Source organism: Ailuropoda melanoleuca, chromosome 1 (genome assembly GCF_002007445.2).
Source record: "Ailuropoda melanoleuca isolate Jingjing chromosome 1, ASM200744v2, whole genome shotgun sequence".
Classification (NCBI taxonomy): Eukaryota; Metazoa; Chordata; class Mammalia; order Carnivora; family Ursidae; genus Ailuropoda; species Ailuropoda melanoleuca.
This window is the reverse complement of record NC_048218.1, coordinates 155,734,141-155,752,638: the sequence shown is the minus strand read 5'-3', so window position 1 is coordinate 155,752,638 and position 18,498 is coordinate 155,734,141. Positions and strand designations below refer to the sequence as shown.

The 18,498-nt window shown below is 36.7% G+C and overlaps 1 protein-coding gene across 4 annotated transcripts in view; it reads left to right on the top strand.

Annotated features, from left to right (window-relative positions):
• Window positions 1-12,508: 12,508 nt before the first annotated feature.
• The window catches only part of AGR2 (anterior gradient 2, protein disulphide isomerase family member), a 69,608-nt gene continuing 63,618 nt past the window's right edge, over window positions 12,509-18,498 (top strand). The window contains exons 1-3 of one of the 4 annotated variants that reach the window (XM_034668722.1): window positions 12,514-12,708; window positions 13,611-13,711; window positions 16,850-16,984. Coding sequence is in view for 1 of the 4 variants with exons in the window: in XM_034668707.1 (XP_034524598.1) it covers window positions 13,605-13,711 (107 nt within the window). In the remaining 3 variants the exon portion in view is untranslated. Of the gene's footprint in view, window positions 12,709-13,584; window positions 13,712-16,849; window positions 16,985-18,498 lie in introns of all 4 variants that reach the window. The other 3 variants (XM_034668707.1, XM_011222599.3, XM_019797694.2) reach the window with 3 other exon arrangements.

Here is an 18,498-nt window from a genome sequence, read left to right as displayed (position 1 = left end):
ATCTCAAAAACATCGTGGTTAGCAAAAGAAGCTAAACACAAAAGACTACATCCTATATACTTTTATTTAGAAAAGACAAAAGTAATCTATAATAACAGAAAGTTGACTAGTGGTCACCCTGGGCCAAGTGTGGGAGATTAACTGCAAAACAGCAGAAGGGAATTTGGGAGGTTGGTGAAAATATTCTACATCTTAATTGTGCAGGTGGTTACATGAGTGTACATCTGACCCTTGAACAACCCTTGCACAGTCAAAAATCTGCACTTAACTTTTAATGCCCCCAAAACTTAATTATTCCAGGCCTACTGTTGACTAGAAGCCTTACTGATAACATAGCTATCCTATATCATGTATCATAACATAGTTAACACATGTGTGTATATACAACACGTATACTATGTTCTTAATAATGAATTTGTAATAAATCGAGCTGGAGAAAATGTTATTTTATAATAAAATTATAAGAAAAAAATATATTTAAGTACTATACTGTATTTATTGAGAAAACCTGCATGTAAGTGGACTCCTGAGTTCAAACCTGTGTTGTTCAAGGGTCAGGTGTATACCTTCCTCAAAAGTCATTGAAGTGTTGGTTGCCTGGGTGGCTGAATCTGTTAAATATCCGATTCTTGATTTCAACTCACCACCTCATGATCTCAGGTTGTGAGATCAAGCCCTGTGTTGGGCTCCCCACTAGGCATGGAGCCTGCTTAAGAGTCTCTCTCTCCTTCTTTCTCTGCCCCTCCTCCACTCAAAAAAGAAGCCATTGAAATGTTAAGATGAATTCACTTAACTGTCGTGATAAAGGTGTAAATTTGCTAGGTTCAAATCATGCTACCTTCATTAATGTCATCCTTAAATCAGTCACCTACTGATGACACTCATACTGGACCCTCACATTTTCTACCCCACACAGATAAAAGCCACGGCTATTCATTGAGAGCTACTGGTCAGATGTTTTATAATATGTCTCTGTGATAAAAACAAGATGACTCTGGGTATCTTTCTTCTCCTGGGCCCCTTGCTCATCTTCAACTTCCATTATCACAAACCCACCATTAACAGAGAAGAGTGATATAGTAGAAAGGGGCAGGAAGTACAGATATTATATAGCAGAGGATTTAGGCAATGTGGTCTTCCTTCCCATTTGCATCCCAGCCAAGTCATATTAATCTATACCATCTTTCCCTTGCTTTTCTCTGTGTGTTGATCCAATAAGCCATGTAATCTGGGAACCTTAGTTTGGTCTGTGAGACTTTGCAGACTCTGACCTCTAAAGTAGTTTGCTGGTAGCATGCTGAGATCTACCATAGAATCAAGGTAATTTCATACCATGACAAGAGTACAACCAACTTATACTGTAAAATCCATAAGTGTATGATGGGATCAACCTTAAGAATTGGAATTGTCAAGACTTTGGAACAAAAAAGTTTACCATATCAATGAAATTGAGAGAAACATACTAAGTAAAAATGGGTTAAGAATGCTAAATGGTGAAATTAAAAGAAAGTAATTTTTCGTACAGTGAAAAATACAGTGAATTAGGACATCGATAGGTTCCTGATGTCTGTAGACAAGGTCCCTAAAATGAAGACAATCATTAATTCTTGGAGTCATAGTGTCCAAGAATATGTTCATAGTTTTAAAATTTTATGACACATCTATCTTTTGGCAATGAGCATAATTGTCGAAACAGCTTGGCAGAGGCAGATTGAGACATATATAGATATTTCACTCTTTCCTGTTATAAAAAATTAGCAATTCTAAAGCATGCTAATATACAGATTAATATAACCTGGATAACTTAGTGGTAAGTTTGGTTGTGACTCATCAAGATAATAATGCAGATATGCGGAAGAATAGCTTCAGTAATTATAGCAGTTTCAAAACAATACTAGAATCACTGGTCTGAGTTATGGCATACACCCATGTCTTTTCAGTGAGGACGACTGACAGAAAACAAACTATCAGTAAAATATCAAATAAGACTTGGACAACTACTATGGGTTCATAATCTAAGCACTGCAAATGATGCCGAAATACCTTGAACATGACAAGTGCCTGCTCTCGAGGCCCATACCATCTAGTCTCCTCTCTCTGACAAATATAAATGCAACCGTTTGCATACGATGCAAGTTGGTTTATTCTTTATCTGGTAGAACAAAGAAATCGGTGTTCAAGTCACCTCAAAATAGTGTTTGTCTATAATACTGAGAACCCCACTTGTATCCTCAATATCATATACTTCCTAGGATCACCAAGTAATGTAGTTATGTCAAATGCTAATCTGGCTTTCTTAATCTTCAGCAATGGATTAACCTCATAATGCCCAAACTAATCTTGAGAGGAGAGGAATCAAGGCCTCCATCACAGCTTGAGGAAGAGAGAGATTATAGAAATGCACAGACCAAGCTTCCCTCTGTATCTCTCATCGTTGTTCCCCACGTGCAAGCTTCCTCTCACTCCCACGCAATAGGGACCATAATCAAGAGGGAAGCAAGACTGAACTTTGGTATTTGTTTTTGGAGTCTAAATCAATGATCTTGTGGGCCCTTGGTGAGTCAAGTTACATACCTGTGAAGCTGATATTCAACCAGATACTGCCAGTCCAGTTGTTAACATGTTCAATTACATCACGAGTTTAATAAACAGGTGCTGCAGGAGCTGCTCACCAGCAGCCCCAGCCCACAGACAAATGGAACATTCTTTTTCTCCCCTAGGTGCCCCAGACACCGTGAGAGTCAGCATCCATTTGATCCATCAGTACCTATGGCATATCCCTTGTTAATACTCTGAATCTCTTCCAACAGTGTTTGCCAATGCATACACACAGGAAAATGAATTTAATACACCTCTTGGGAGTACGGACTTTTCAGTTTACTGCGTTGCCTCACAGTAAAGGGAAACGTTCGATGGGCTCCATTCTCTCCAACTGTTGGTAAATACGTTACTTAAATAAACAAATGTACCTGATAACTGTACACGTAACATATAAATGTCAGTGATGTGGATGAAAAAAAAACACTCCCTTCCAAGTTAGAAATACATTTTTAATTAAGGTCATTGAATCTCTTGGTTCATAATATCTTTATCAAGCTGAAGAACTTTTGAAACATCTGATAAGGTACATAATTAAATATATTTAAAGGAAGATTTGAAGTTTAAGCTTTAAGCTCAAGTTGAAGAACTAGACTCATAGCTGGCCTATGAAATTCTTATTCATAAATTAGCGTTACCCTGCTTTGAAAATCCTGAGGAGCCTTATGAGGGGAAGAAATAGAAAGACATGCAAAGTAGTTAGTGTTTCTAATCAGTTTTAGGAAAATGGATGCTGTTACATATATTAAGATGTTCTCTTTTTTTGCCATTGCAATGTGAACATGTAAATCTTGATGTCATAGGTTCTTCTCCAGATACTTCATAGCACGGTTTCAATGTGTATCTTTCTCCCTCCATGTTCAAGCTGCACTTCACGGCTCAGTCACTTGCTCTGCTTTCCCTTGACTGCAGTGACACCTAATGTCAGAACCAGAGAATATCTTCAGCTCAGCCCCTGTGGAGCTTCCCAACTTACTGGGCGGTTCAGGTTATAACCTCACCTTCTCAGCAAACACAGTTCACTAAGATAACTTGTTGGGCCATGAAAAATATGCTTAAAACACAGTAAAATTTGTTTAAAATAGAAATGGAAGTAGTACTTGAAACCCTTTAAATCTAAATTATTTTTCAAAATGGGCTGTTTCTTGAGAGAAGTCTCCCCTTTAAAAATTATACATTTTTGAAAAAATATCTAGTACCTCACATCCATCTGTCCTGTTGATAAAGAGTTTTCTTAGTTTCTGGATTTAGTGGGCTCAATTGAATAATAGTCATAGTAATAAATAAGGCAACTGAGATTGGGAATTCATCAAACATTATTTTTTGTACATTTATCATCTCTTCCAAAAAAGAGAGCAACTTGACCTTTGTATTCCCTGTCTCACCTCCATTAACTGTAAGAGAGCCTGGTTCAGAGTAGAACATATCTGGGAAGGTAGAGTTCACTTCCTGTCACTTTTCAGGTCTTCACTCATTGAATCCTCACAACAAGTTTGTAAGATGAACATTATCATCATTTCTATTTGTATTAATGACTTGCCTTGGGTTGCAGGGACTACTAATGAGGTATTTGAACCTAGACATTCAGGGCTGAGAGAGGACAATGGGAGGGTGAGTGCAGAGGGCTCCATGATCATTGTTTCTCAAGTGACTTTCTATAAGTGATAAGTTGTCGTAAAAACTGTTAAGGTAATGATGAAAATGTTAGATGAAGCATGATGGAATACATGACTGGTCCCACTGTGAAGAATAATGGTAAAAAAGAAAACCCCCTTTCATGTTTTTGCTTTCCCTCCAATCAGCACTGGAGACTCAGGTCCCCAAACTGGCCCAGAATAGGCCTGCTCTTCCAGATGTTAGAACCTATCTATTCTTCTTCCCCAGGGCCTCTACTCTTACGCACTATGTGTGAGGCCTCCCTTAGTGGAGAAAACACAAAATCTGGGTTCAAAAATCTAAGTTTGAGCCACTTACTGTGAGATTTGCCAAATCACTGAACCCATCTAGGATCAATTTAAGGTGGGGTCAATAGCAACTTTCAAATCAAGATGGCAAGTGAAGTCTACATTCTCCCAAACACTCCTCTGAGTATTATAGGGGGAAAAATTGTACCTTCTTGGCAATTAACAATAGCTGTAGTTAGCCAAACCAAAAAATCAAGTACAGGCAAGACCAGAGTGAGAGAAGGACTGATATGCTCAGAATCTAATACATATCGAGGTGTACCTTCAAGGATGAAAATGAAAGAAATCCCCATCCAGCAGGTTTGTGGTGGGTCCTGAAAATAAGGCTTAGTTATGGAATGGTAGGTGGTAGTAAATTGAAATTCTGTGGGAGTTTCCAGCAAGTGCAGTAAAACTTGGAATCTTTATAGAGTGGGGGACTGCAAAGATACCCACAGTATAAATCTGGCAAAGATCCTGGCTTGAAAACCTGAGGTCACTCTGAAGGTTTAAGATCTGGCTCGATACACCTCTACAAAGGTGTATATATATGAAAACAAGATCTGCAGTCATAAAGGGAACAATTTCAAAACAGTTAAAAGGCTTATAATTGAAAAGTGGGACAGCTAACTTTTTTTACTGTAATGGAAACAGTGAATGATACATTCAATACTACAAAAGTCACATCAGAAGATAAATGAGAAATTCTCTGAGTAAAAGGCTACAGAGATAATAATTATAAAGGACACATAGATAATAGTGTCAGAAATCCAATATATATAAAACAAGTTTTCAAGAAAGAAATAGTTTAACGGAATGAAAATCAATAACCAGCTACATAGTACAAAAAAAAAACCGTCTATAGATAAGAACATAGCCTTGGGTATTTACAATAGACAAATTCTTAACCTTTCAGACAAAATTATACTTGATAATATCTTAATTAAGTATTTTTTTATCATGAGAGTCAGATTTGGGGCGCCGGGGTGACTGAGTCAGTTAAGTGCCTGCCTTCCACTCAGGTCATGATCCCGGGGTCCTGGGATCAAGCCCCCGTATCAGGATCCCTGCTCAGTGGGGAGTATGCTTCTCCCTCTCCCCCTGCTCTTGTGCTCTTGTCACTCTCTGTCTCTCCCTCCTTCCCTCTCAAATAAATAAAATCTTTAAAAAATAAAATAAAAAACAGAGCCAGATTCATCTCAAGTCTTCCTTCCACACTAAACAGATGATACTGTACACGAACAAGTACAACTGGAAATCACGGAACCAGGAATAATTCAACATCCAAGCAAGCTCTCATTTTCATGAAAGGACCAGAAAGACATTTTAGACTTAAACAGATCAAGAAATATAACACAAGTACTTTTGCTCTAAAATTTCACAAAACAAAACAAAATTCCAATGGAAAGAATATGACATAGTGAAATAACAATGAGAAATGAAACCAATGAAACTAAATGTCAAAAAATGTTGAAAAATTTATTATGAAACAAGCAAACACTAAATTTTTTTTAGATTTATTTATTTATTTACATGACACAGAGAGAGAGAGCACAAGCAGGGAGAGCTGCAGGGGTAGAGGGAGAAGCGGGCTCCCTGCTCAGCTGGGAGCCTAAAGCGGCGTTCGATCCCAGGACCCTGAGATTATGACCTGAGCCGAAGACAGACGGCTTAACCAACTGAGCCACCCAGGCATCCTGCAAATAGTACATTTTATCAATTAGAACGTTATTGACTGAAAGTGACAGAAAACTGACCCTATTGGTTTAAACAAATGGTTTTGGTTTTTGTTTTTTTTTAATAGAGCAATCCCTAAGTCATGATGGTTCTAAGACTGGTCAAAGCAATGACTCTGATATTTAAACACACACAGACACACACATATACATACACACACAGATTCTTTTCATCTTTCTACCAAGCTCTTTAAAGTACATCAACTTTGTGTTTCTTAACCATCCTCATGCTGTCAAGGTGGCCATCATAGTTAGATGCATTACATCTAAACATGATCACAAATGATGGCAAAGAGGGACATTTTTTTCGTATTTACTGATTTTTATTAATAAGGAAAAAAAACCAACTTTACTTAGATTCCGTCTCCTATTCATTGGCCAGAATCAATCACATGTGCATACTTACACCAGTGTTGACTGGTTTGGAGTGGCATCACCATGACCGGGTTAAAACAGACCAGGGGTTCTCAGCCTCAGCACCACCGACATTTGGGGCTGGATAATTCTTTGCTGAGGGAGATGTCCTGTACATGGTAGGACATTTAAAATCAACTCTGGCCTCTACATCTGGGCACCAGTCGCACCCTCTCCAGTTGTGACAGTTTCGAGTGTCTCTAGATATCGCCAAATGTCTCTGGTTGAAAGGCACGGCAACAGACTAATCAAGATTTCCCTCCAGGACTAGCTATGTGGCCGACCTCCCCTAAACACAGAACACCACAGAAAAAGAGTATCTGAACTAAATCAGTGTCTTTCAAAAAAGAGGCCTGTATGAAAGAAATCATACGTGAGCAACCCACAGTATTTAGTAGAGTAATTCTCTAAAGAGTATATACAGCAAATGTAAAATATGAAGTTAAAATCTTGTATTATCTTCAACTAAACGGACAGAAGATGAATGAAGATCTTTAGCAGGACTTAGGACTGTTAGGGTATTGTTCACTGATGAAGTACACAAGATATCAGTGCATACACAGAAGAATTATAACTCACAATTTAATGGACTTGGAGAAGTAGCTCTTTGAACATTAATTTTCATTGTGAATTTGTATGTATAGTATTTCCCCCCTAAGAATCTGACCGAGTATTGCATTTAGCTGTGTGAAGTGGACGACCAGCTGGAGGAGCTGTATTCTCTTTCAGGGGACACTCCTCTTTCAGTTTTTTCTAAAGTTATCAAAATAAAATGATTGCCTACACAAAGATGTATAATTCCCCTAAAAACATAATGTATTCTGCATCGTGGTACTTTCACATTAGCGAATGAATATAATTTAGTTTTGGCAGATACAATCATAAGTTTTAAAACTCAGATTTATCTCATTATAAACATCATATTTGCCATCTTAAGATTCTTCATCCTCTAAGCTCATGATAAGGCCATATCCACACTCCCTCCAGCTCTTAAATGGAGCCAACTGTCCCACACATCACCCAAGAGCCCTGCCTCTGCTTACTCCCCAGACCCACTGCTTACTTCTCTCCTCCCCCTGGTTCTGTGACTAGTTGGTTTTGCTTTCTCTTTCCCACTTGATCCATCTGAAAACTAGTTTGGGACCTATCTGCAGACCTGTCAGGTCTCCCTCCCCAAACTGGATCTGAGTGACCAGTCTCTGTCCCTGATCTCTATGGGAGGGAAAATGCTCTTCCCGTTCAAGGCATCGGAACATTTTTATGGATAAAAGTAAAATCCAACAGCTATATTCACAATTATATTTAATTTTAATAGCCCAGAGGGCAAGTACCAAAGAATAAATCTCATTTATATCCATATTGTGAAAAAACCAATTGTTTACCACGTGTTTAGCTGCAGTGTCCTAAAGGTTTAGGAACCTGAGATACTTCAAGGAAATGAAAGGGATATTATTTTGCATTGGGAAGTGTCATCGTTCTTGACAGATGACAAGAATCTCTAGTTTTCAGATGCTGAAGATGAGCAGCTTATAAAAATACTATGCTTTTAAGATGTTCGGTAAAAAATAACACTGCCCCATAACAAATGCTGGGGATATCTATTCCTTCAAACCAAAGAATCTTTTTTTTTTCCAGAAAACACTATTTTTAAAGTAAGCATTTATTTAGAAAATAAAGACAGATAAACATTCTCTATAGGGTATTCTTTCTCTTTCATTTTGTGAATAGCTGCATAAGTCCTTATCTGATATAGTACAATATTCAATATTACTAAATGAAAAAGGGAAGTTCAGAAGTATTGATAGAATGGCATTATTTGTGTTAATATAAAATTTTAATAGGTAGTTTTATATAGGAAACCTTAAAGGCTGCACCAAAAAACTAGTAGAACTGATGAATGAATTAAGGCTGCAGAACACAAAATCAATATACAGAAATCCGTTGCATTTCTATACACTAATAGTGAGGCAGCAGAGAGAGAAATTAAGAAAAATATCCCATTTATAATTATACCAAAAAGAATACTTGGAATAAACTAAGGAGGTGAAAGACCTATATGCTAAAAACTATAAAACACTGATGAAAGAAATTAAAGATGACACAAGCAAATGGAAGGGTATTCCATGCTCATGGATTGGAAGAACCAATATTGATAAAATGTCCATACTTCCCAAAGCAATCTACAGACTTAATGCAATCCTTATCAAAACACGAACAGCGCTTCTCACAGAACTAGAACAAACAATCCTAAAATGTGTATCTAACCACAAAAAACCCCAAATAGCCAAAGCAATCTTGAAAAAAGAACAAAACTGGAGCCATCACAATCCCAGATTTCGAAGCTGTAGTAATCTAAACAGTATATTACCGGCACAAAAATAGATGCATAGATCAAAGGAAGAGAATAGAGAGTTCAGAAATAAACCTACAATTATGTCATCTATTAATCTTCGACAAAGAAGGAAAGAATATGCAATGCTAAAAAACAGTCTCTTCAATAAATGGTGCTGGAAAATTGGACCAGCAACATGCAAAAGAATAAAGCTGGACCATTTTCTTACACCATACACAAAAATAAACTAAAAATGGATTAAGGAGCTAAATGCGAGACCTGAAACCATAAAAACCCCACAAGAGAGCACAGCAATAATTTTTCTGACATTGGCCATGGCAACATATTTCTAGATATGTCTCCTGAGGCAAGGGAAACAAAAGCACAACTACTGGGACTATATAAAAATAAAAAGCTTCTTCACAGCAAAGGAAACAATCAACAAACTAAAAGGCAACCTATGGAATGGGAGAAAATATTTGCAATGACATACCTGACAAAGGATTAGTATTTAAAATATATAAGGAACTTATACAACTCAACACCAGAAAAAGAAATAATCCAATTAAAAATGGGCAGAACACATGAACAGACATTTGTCCAAAGAAGACCTACAGATGACCAACAGACATGATGAGATGGTCAATGTCACTCATCACAGGGAAATGCAAATCAAAACCACAATGGGATCTTGATAGATGAATGGATGAAGATGTGGTGTGTATACACACACACACACACACACACACAGACAAGACACACATACATATGCATATACATATGTATGTATATATATACATATATACACACAAACACACAAACATACATACACATACACAATGGAATGTTACTCAACCATAAGAAAAAAGAAATCTTGTCATTTGCAACAACATGGATAAATCTAGAGGGTTACATGCTAAGTGAGATAAGTTAGAGAAAAACAAATACTATAAGATTTCACTCATATGTGGAATTTAAGAAACAAAATAAATGAACAAAGAAAATAAAGACAAACTAAAAAATAGACTGTAGAGAACAGACTGATGGTTACCAGAGGGGAGGTGGGGGGGGGGTGAAATAGGTGATGGGGATTAAAGAGTACATTTATCATGATGAGCACTGTGTAACATATAGAATTATACAATCACTATATTGTATATCTGAAACTAATTTAACACGGTATGTTAACTATATTGGAATTAAAATTTTAAAAATAAAAAAACAACAAACAAATATAATAGGTAGGTATATAGAGAGATGATTAATGGATGGATAGGGACATGCTTCAATATAGAGAAAATATTTCTGGAAGAAGGCTCACAAAGTTGTTAATAACTACTGCCCCCAGGAAAGAGACCCATACACTGGAAGATAGGTAGGAGGCAGACCTATGTTCCACTGCTGACCTTTCAAAATATTTATTTTTTTCCTCAGTGAGAGACTGACAAATTGAAACAGACAGTCAGACGGGTACATGCATACAAATATATACACGTACTCTAAATGGATAGGTAATCCTGTCCCTAAACTCAATTTATGATTTATGTGACCAAATAATCTTATAAAAAATGGTCAGTGTCCTTGAAAGAATGAACCCTAAATGGGACTATCTTGATTTATTAAAAACCTTTCTTTAATTGGATAAATTTATATTTTGTTCTCAAATAGAATGAAGTAGAAAGAACCTACAATTTTGTAGCTTGGAAATTTAATGAAACATTTTAAATAAATATGAAAAGAAACATGTTATTTTGCATGTTTCATTATACAAATCTGGTGAAGAAGTGACTCTAAACAAAGACAAAAATAAAGTATAAGATAATTTCTCAATAAGATTAAAAATGACTTTAAGATTAAAAAAGATTATCCTCCACTGAAACAAAATTTCTTGAATTTTCCAGATAACCAAGCACCTACAGAAAGAGTATTTTCTTAATTAAAAACAGTAGAGTCCATAGAGAAATGCTAATTAAAGCTGAGGAAAATTCCAAGGAATTGGAATTTCACCACAAGGAAAAATGTAAAGATATTTGCAGGCATTTTTATGACAAAAAAAATAAGATCATATTGAAAAATAAATTGATAATACCAGAAAAATCTTCAGAAAAATACCAGACACCTGGTAGAAAGACAAGTACTATTAAGAAACTGATGAATGTTGGGGCACCTGGCTAGATCAATCAGTAGAGCGTGCGACTTGATCTCAGGGTTGTGAGTTCAAGCCCCACACTGGGTATGGAGTCTAAAAATAAAATAATAATAATAATAATGTTAGTATATACCAAGAATAATTTATAAAATTTTGGTATAACGTATATGAATATTTTTAAAAGAATTTTAATTTTGAGAATAGTCATTAATTGAATGATTTCTGATGTGTTATACAATAAAACCAATTTGGGCTGACAAACATATTTTAAATTATGCAATTCCAATGGCTTTTATTACTTCCTTTAACTCTCAAAGTTGTCCTTGTTTAGAGAACATGTTGTATATTGTATGGTCACACTAGTTGGTGAGAACCAATGACGTTAATCAGCTCAGATAACATGGGACCTGACCTCACTACCCCTTAGGATACTTGACTGCCTCTTTTTTATCATCATCTCAGTGTGTCTTAAGATAGAGAATACATGAGGAGTTTAACAGGGATGTCAGAATATTTTGAGGTTTTTTCGTAAACCACCAGCTGTCAAATACAAGGTGAAAAGCTTTCCCAATCTCTGTAAGAAGAAAATGTAGGGATCACAGCCCAGCTGTTTCTTTGCTTTGTAAATGCTGGATTTAAAATTAAAATTGTAAATCAAGTTTCTTCACCTTCAGCACGAAGGATTTTGTTTGAATAGCATGTTCCAAGAAAGATTCCCTTGAGAATCCCATATAAGAAAGAAAACACTTTTGAAGAAACACATAAACCAGTGGAATCGTAAAAGGATCATACAACCCGGATACATGGGGTTTCTCTTAGGACCACAAGGAAGGTTCAATTAGGCAAACAGTAAATTTACTATATAAAATGAGAAAACTCACATCCATCTTTATAAGGACAAAACCTACATTCTTTCCTTTAAGAGACGCAGTATAAGAAAAATATTTACCTTAACATGGTAAATCAAACCAGCCCTATGTCTAAAGCTAAAATACTAGAAGCACACTCTAATATTAAAAGCAAAACAAACATCAGCCCCACTCTTTAGCAGTGCTTTTGTTAACATATTGAGCAATTAGACAAAAAAAGAGAAACAAGAAGGGAGGGAGGGAGATAAACTCATGAAAAATACCCTAGATTAGGGATCACCACAATTTTCCTGTAAAAAACCATATAGTAAATACTTCGTGTTTTGCGGGCTGTACAGACTCTGTCATAGTACCCAGCTTTGCTGTTAGAATGCAGAAGTAGCGGCGCCTGGGTGGCACAGCAGTTAAGCATCTGCCTTCCGCTCAGGACGTGATCGAGCCGCACATCCGGTTCCTCCACTAGGAGCCTGCTTCTTCCTCTCCCACTCCCCCTGCTTGTGTTCCCTCTCTCGCTGGCTGTCTCTATCTCTGTCGAATAAATAAATAAAATCTTAAAAAAAAAAAAAAAAAGAATGCAGAAGTAGCCACACACAATGTGTAAGGAAACGAACATGGCCGCACTCCATCCAGGAATCTCTCTTTGTGGACATGGAAATTTAAAATTCACGTAAGTTTTACGTGTCGCAAAATATAATTTTTCCCTAACCATTTAAAAATGTAAAAATCTTAGTTCCTGGGCTGTCCAAAAAAAAAAAAAGGTGAGTCAGATTTGGTAAGCCTGCCATGCACTTTAACAGTAATTAACTCAAGAAAGTAGAACTTGGTTAGGGCTCCGTTTTGGGGGTGGGACGGGCAAAGGCAGTACTGGTGAATGAGGAAGAGCATTTTACTTTTTGACCCAATGCTGTACTTTAAAAATGTTTTACCATGATCATAAAATGTAAAAATTTTAAAAATCTAACTATTAGGTAAATAGCAACAAACTTAACCCAGCTACCTGTTTTCCTCTTTTTTTGCATAGTAAGGTAAAGGGTTCTACCAGAAGACTGTCAACAGTAATCAACTTATAAAATGATCAAAGTATTAAATTTTAAAACAACATTTTTATTTCTTTACCTTTCTTAGAAAAAGACCCGTTCTCTTTAGCTGTTAATTGTACTCCTGTAAACAGAATAACCCTGAGGAATTTCTATGTGCTTTCTATCTAATCTGCAAGCCTCACTGAACTTCCTTCTTCTCTTCTCCTTCTTCTCCTCCTCCTCCTCCTCCCCCTCCCCCTCCTTCTTTTTTTTNCCCCCCCCCCCCCCCTTTTTTTTTTTTTTTTTTTTTTTTTTTTAACTGTTGAACTCTAGCCAAACATTAAATTACCTTGGGAAGGAAAAAACGTAGGAGAGAAAAAAGTGCAAGATTGCATTTGGCTTCATTTTATGAGGACATTCAATCTTAATTTAGAGAAAGAGAAAACAGTTTCTTAGTGTGAGAATTCTGAGAACTGGAAATGAATACGGGTTTTTCGGACAAACATATTTTTGTAAATTTGCAGGTGACTGTGCCCTTGTTTCGATGCAGGTGGGGCTGTTAGTCAGGTGTGTGTGTGTCTATAAATCCACACCCATTTTTAACCAGAAATATCCAGAATACACTTCCAGCAAGAACACTTGCCAGTTCAGGTAAGCAAGCAAAATTTCCAGATTATTTAATCTCTGGTCAAGCTCAGTTACATTTAAATGATCAGTTTGTTACTATTCCGAAGTGAGGTCTTCAGTAAGGGGTGGGAATGTTAAATGAAATTGTATTGTTCTTCTTTTAATGAACTGGATTTCCTCCGCTAGCTTCATACTCTATTTATATTACTGACATTGACCAAAAATAACCCTTTAAAAATTATGCTACAAGTAACAACTGTTCCTGGGGGAGTTTTTTGTTTGTTTTATTTTAAAATAGAAGTTTTTTAAATATAATATCTAAGTAAATGAGTTATGTCAAAATACTTCCGAGAAGTAAAATTCTAGTGGCAGAAAATGCTAACTAGCCAATGTCTAGAACACCTAATTGTAGACTTTAGTTAATGTGCTTCCTGAGTACTTTCCAAGCTGATCCAGGGCCATAATCCTGTCATATTCATCTGTTTCCCCCAAGTAGCTTAACTCATGCATTTGTATTTAAGGACCGTCAGCGGTTACCATTCTACTTTACCAACAAAAGTATTGTTCATCCAAAAATAGTAACATATAAATTGCTTTGCTTGGTCATAGAATATATTTGATACATTTTTAAAAATTTATCAGTGTAAAATGGAAAATCAATACTGTGATTTCTTTTACGTTGAACTGTCTTTGACAATAATATATCATAACTTCAAATTTGAAAAAAAAAAAGATTGGTTCCCACTCATCTCTAAATTTGGCAGTTTTAAAATACGAAAATAGCGAAGTTATACTTTCTCTCTTTTGATATAGATTTCACGTACTTAGCTCTGACACTACCGTAGAGAACCTTTTCTAATGCTTCCTCCAAACTAACTTTTTTAATTTAAATTCAATAATTAACATATATTATTAGTTTCAGAGGTAGAGTTTAGTGATTCATCAGTTGCATATAACACCCAGTGCTCATTCCATCAAGTGCCCTCCTTTAATGCCCATCACCTAGTTACCCCATCCTCCCTCCCACCTGCCCTCCAGCAAACTTCAGTTTATTTCCTATCGTTAAGAGTCTCTTATGGTTTGTCTCCCTCTCTGATTTCATCTTATTTTTCTCTCCCTTCCCCTATGATTCTCTGTTTTGTTTCTTAAATTTCACATATGAGCGAAATCATATGATAATTTCCTTTCTCAGATTGACTTATTTCACTTAGTATAGTACCTTCTAGTTCTATCCACACTGTTGCAAATGTAAGATTTCACTTTTTTTGGTAGCTGAGTGATACTTCATTTTATACACACACACACACACACACACACACACACATCTTCTTTATCCATTCATCTGTGATGGACATCTGGGCTCTTTCCATACTTTGGCTATTGTGGACATTGCTGCTATAAACATTGGGGTGCAGGTACCCCTTCAGATCACTACACTTGTATCCTTTGGGTACAGACCTAGTTGTGTAATTGCTGGGTTATAGGGTAGCTCTATTTTTAACTTTTTGAGGAACCTCCATACTGTTCTCCAGAGTGCCTGCACCAGCTTGGATTCCCACCAGCAGTGTAAGAGGAAAACTAAACTTTTTTGTTTTTTAACTCTTCTTTGCATACAAAACTGCTGGAAAAATCTTAAGGCAATTAGGAGCTTTCTTCCCCAAGGGAATGAACAGAGGCACATAAAATTTTGCATGCAATTTCAGGGCTTTTGGGACTTCCTATAGGCTTGTCATAGACCTTCTAGAAGCCCACTGGATGCAGGTGAAGACCCTGTCTTAGATGGTTGCTTCCCTTTCTCCACTGCAACTTTAAACTGACAAAGAGCCTGTCCTCTCCCCACATTGGGCTTTGTGCTCCAGATTCAGTTGTCCCTACCTCTTACTAAAATCTACCCTTTCTTTGTTTCAGTCTTTAAGGTACAGGATGACCAATCCATAAAGTAAAGATGGCCTGCTGAAATGCTTTATGGTATTGGCTATAGAAACTTAAATTGAGATCCTTATCAATCACCACGGTTAATGTTGAACAGGGTTTTCCAATGCTGGGAGACAAAGAAATTTTTTAAAATGGGTCCACTGCAGGGGCACCCGACTAGCTCAGTCAGAGGAATGTGTGACTCTTGATCTCAGGCTCTTGAGTTTGATTCCAACGTTGGGTGTAGAGATTACTTAAATAAATAAAACTTTAAAAAAAATTTTTTTTAATGTGTCCGCTGCAGATTAAGGAGGGAAGTAATTTAAATAGAGCCAATCCAGAGTGGCAACCATGTTTAACTTGGAGGGGTTCTAAAGGGATACACTGCTGGCAGGGGGAACATACTAGAATGAGAGGCATGATTTTAAAGAAGGGCACGGTTTTAAGTTGAAGAGCAAAAGGCTGAGTAACTGATGGAAGGATGAGAAAGGTAAGTGACTAGAGAGCAACTCAACAACAAGAATCCTCCATTTTGTTTTCCCTCTGAATTCTTTTAAGCATGTTTGTTCATGCCTAATTTTATTATCTTGGTAGAGATTTAAAATGTGGTTTTAATCTATTAGATCAAGAAGAATCAAAAGGCAAAGAGTATTTTTGCATGCCAAAAGTCACCTTTGCATTGCACTTAATGGTTTGCAAGGCCTTTAATAATCACAATCTTACTTGAGTTTCACTGCCTTGCCCTGACATGCAGCCAGAAGTAAACTTTTTGGTACCTGGTCCAGTTCTTTTTCAACTTCATTGTACTACTCCCAGGAAGCCCAGAATGTGGCTTTTCACCAAGTCAACTTTGAGTTGTTTGTGTTTTTTAAATACTTTTTTTTTTAAGATTATTTATTTATTTATTTGACAGAGACAGCCAGCGAGAGAGGGAACACAAGCAGGGGAAGTGGGAGAGGAAAAAGCAGGTTCCTAGCGGAGGAGCCTGATGTGGGGCTCAATCCCAGAATGCTGGGATCACGCCCTGAGCTGAAGGCAGACGCTTAACGACTGCGCCCACCCAGGCGCCCCTGTTTTTTAAATACTTTTGAAATAAAATGTGAATGAAAGTTCTAGGTGGTTGTACCGTGTGAGCTCACATACTCAGATTAATCTGTGGGCATAGGTTTGGTCTGACTTATAATCAGTGTCTTTTACTAACAGCCTAAGTCACCTACTAGGCTCTGAAAATTATTTTCTACCATCTAGCTTCTTGTGAGGAATTCTCGAGAAGCCATGACATTACAGTCAGCTGTGGTCCTCTGTCTGTCACTCATCACAGTTCCTTCCAACTTTGCCATTGAGAACAACAAAAAAATAGAACACCCCAGGCACTCTCAAGAGGTACTGGAATCTCATTTTCTTTCTAAATTATGTCATTTGGATTGTTTTAAAATACCTTGTCTCTTACCCATAGTCTGGTTAAAAAGAAAACTCAACTGGAATAATTTGTTATGTACCACCTTCAAATGAGGTAGGGGGAGTCAGAAAGATCAGATGTTGTTAAAATGTGCACCTAAAAAACTGAAAAACAGCAACAATTTGTACACTCTTTTATAGAAATAGTGAAGAATTTATTTGGTTGCCTATAACTTTGGTAACCAGAGTCCTGGAAAATAATTGTTTGATAGGTCGTAATGATATTCTAAAAACAACTAAGATCCATGAAAATCTGCTCCAATCTCCTGACCTGTATTTATTAAGAACAGAAAATACTGTGGAACAACTTGACAGAAGGATCTGCAGAAAATTACACTTTATCCAACTTGCTAAGAATTTCAGCTAAACAAATATTTGCTATACTGACTCCAGTAAACAGCTGCAGTGATTTTCTAATCTAAATTTGTCATCAGCTACATGTTTAGAAAACATTTCTATTTTTTACTTACTGTTTTACTTGACCTAAGAAACAAATACATGTATCTTAATCTATAAAGAAATATTTTACCAAGAAAATTCTCAAAATTGACTCCTACGTCTCCACGTAACAGAAATGGGAACAGAATCATTTGTCTCCACATAACCGATTAAAAACTAGCAATATGACCACAAAACACTTGACCACTACTTGGAATGGTAACATCAGTGGACCAAAGAGACACCAACAAGAGCATAATTTCAAATTCTGAAATACTGACTTTCTTTCCAAGTTCATTCATTCCTTACCAGATGCATCAATTATCCATCAATGTTCAGCCAAGCTAATTCTTCCATTTAACAATCACAGAAACCGTATATCTAAAACAGCAATACACTTTTGCAAAATAAATTCAAAGAGAGAAATATTTTCCTAACTATCATTTATCAGGCATCTCTCTATATAAACACAATAGTAAGGCAGACGCTTAACCGCTGTGCCACCCAGGCGCCCCGCAAACTCTAGTTTTAAATTTAAAAGGAAACACTTTTATATTAATTTATTTTCATTTATCCTAACAAGGAAATATCCACCCCAGCATTAAAGCCAACATCATACTTACTGAAAAAAATTTAAAATATTCCACTGAGGGGTGCCTGAGTGGCTAGTTGGTTAAGCATCTGCCTTTGGCTCAGGTCATGATCTCAGGGTCCTGGGATTGAGCCCCACCCTGCTCAGTGGGGAGCCTGCTTCTCCCTCTGTCCCTCTCCCCACTTGTGCTCTCTCTCTCTCAAAGAAATAAAATCTTTAAAAAATAAAAAAAAGTAAAGTAACTCACTGAAGTCTGGATAAGACAAGGATGTCTACAATCACCACAACCATTAACGTTGTTATGGAGATACTGACAAATACAATAAGAAAAGAAAATTTAGAAGTGCAAAACTTGGAAAGGAGAAGGTGAAAGCATCTTCACTTGCAGATGATAAATGTATATCTGTAA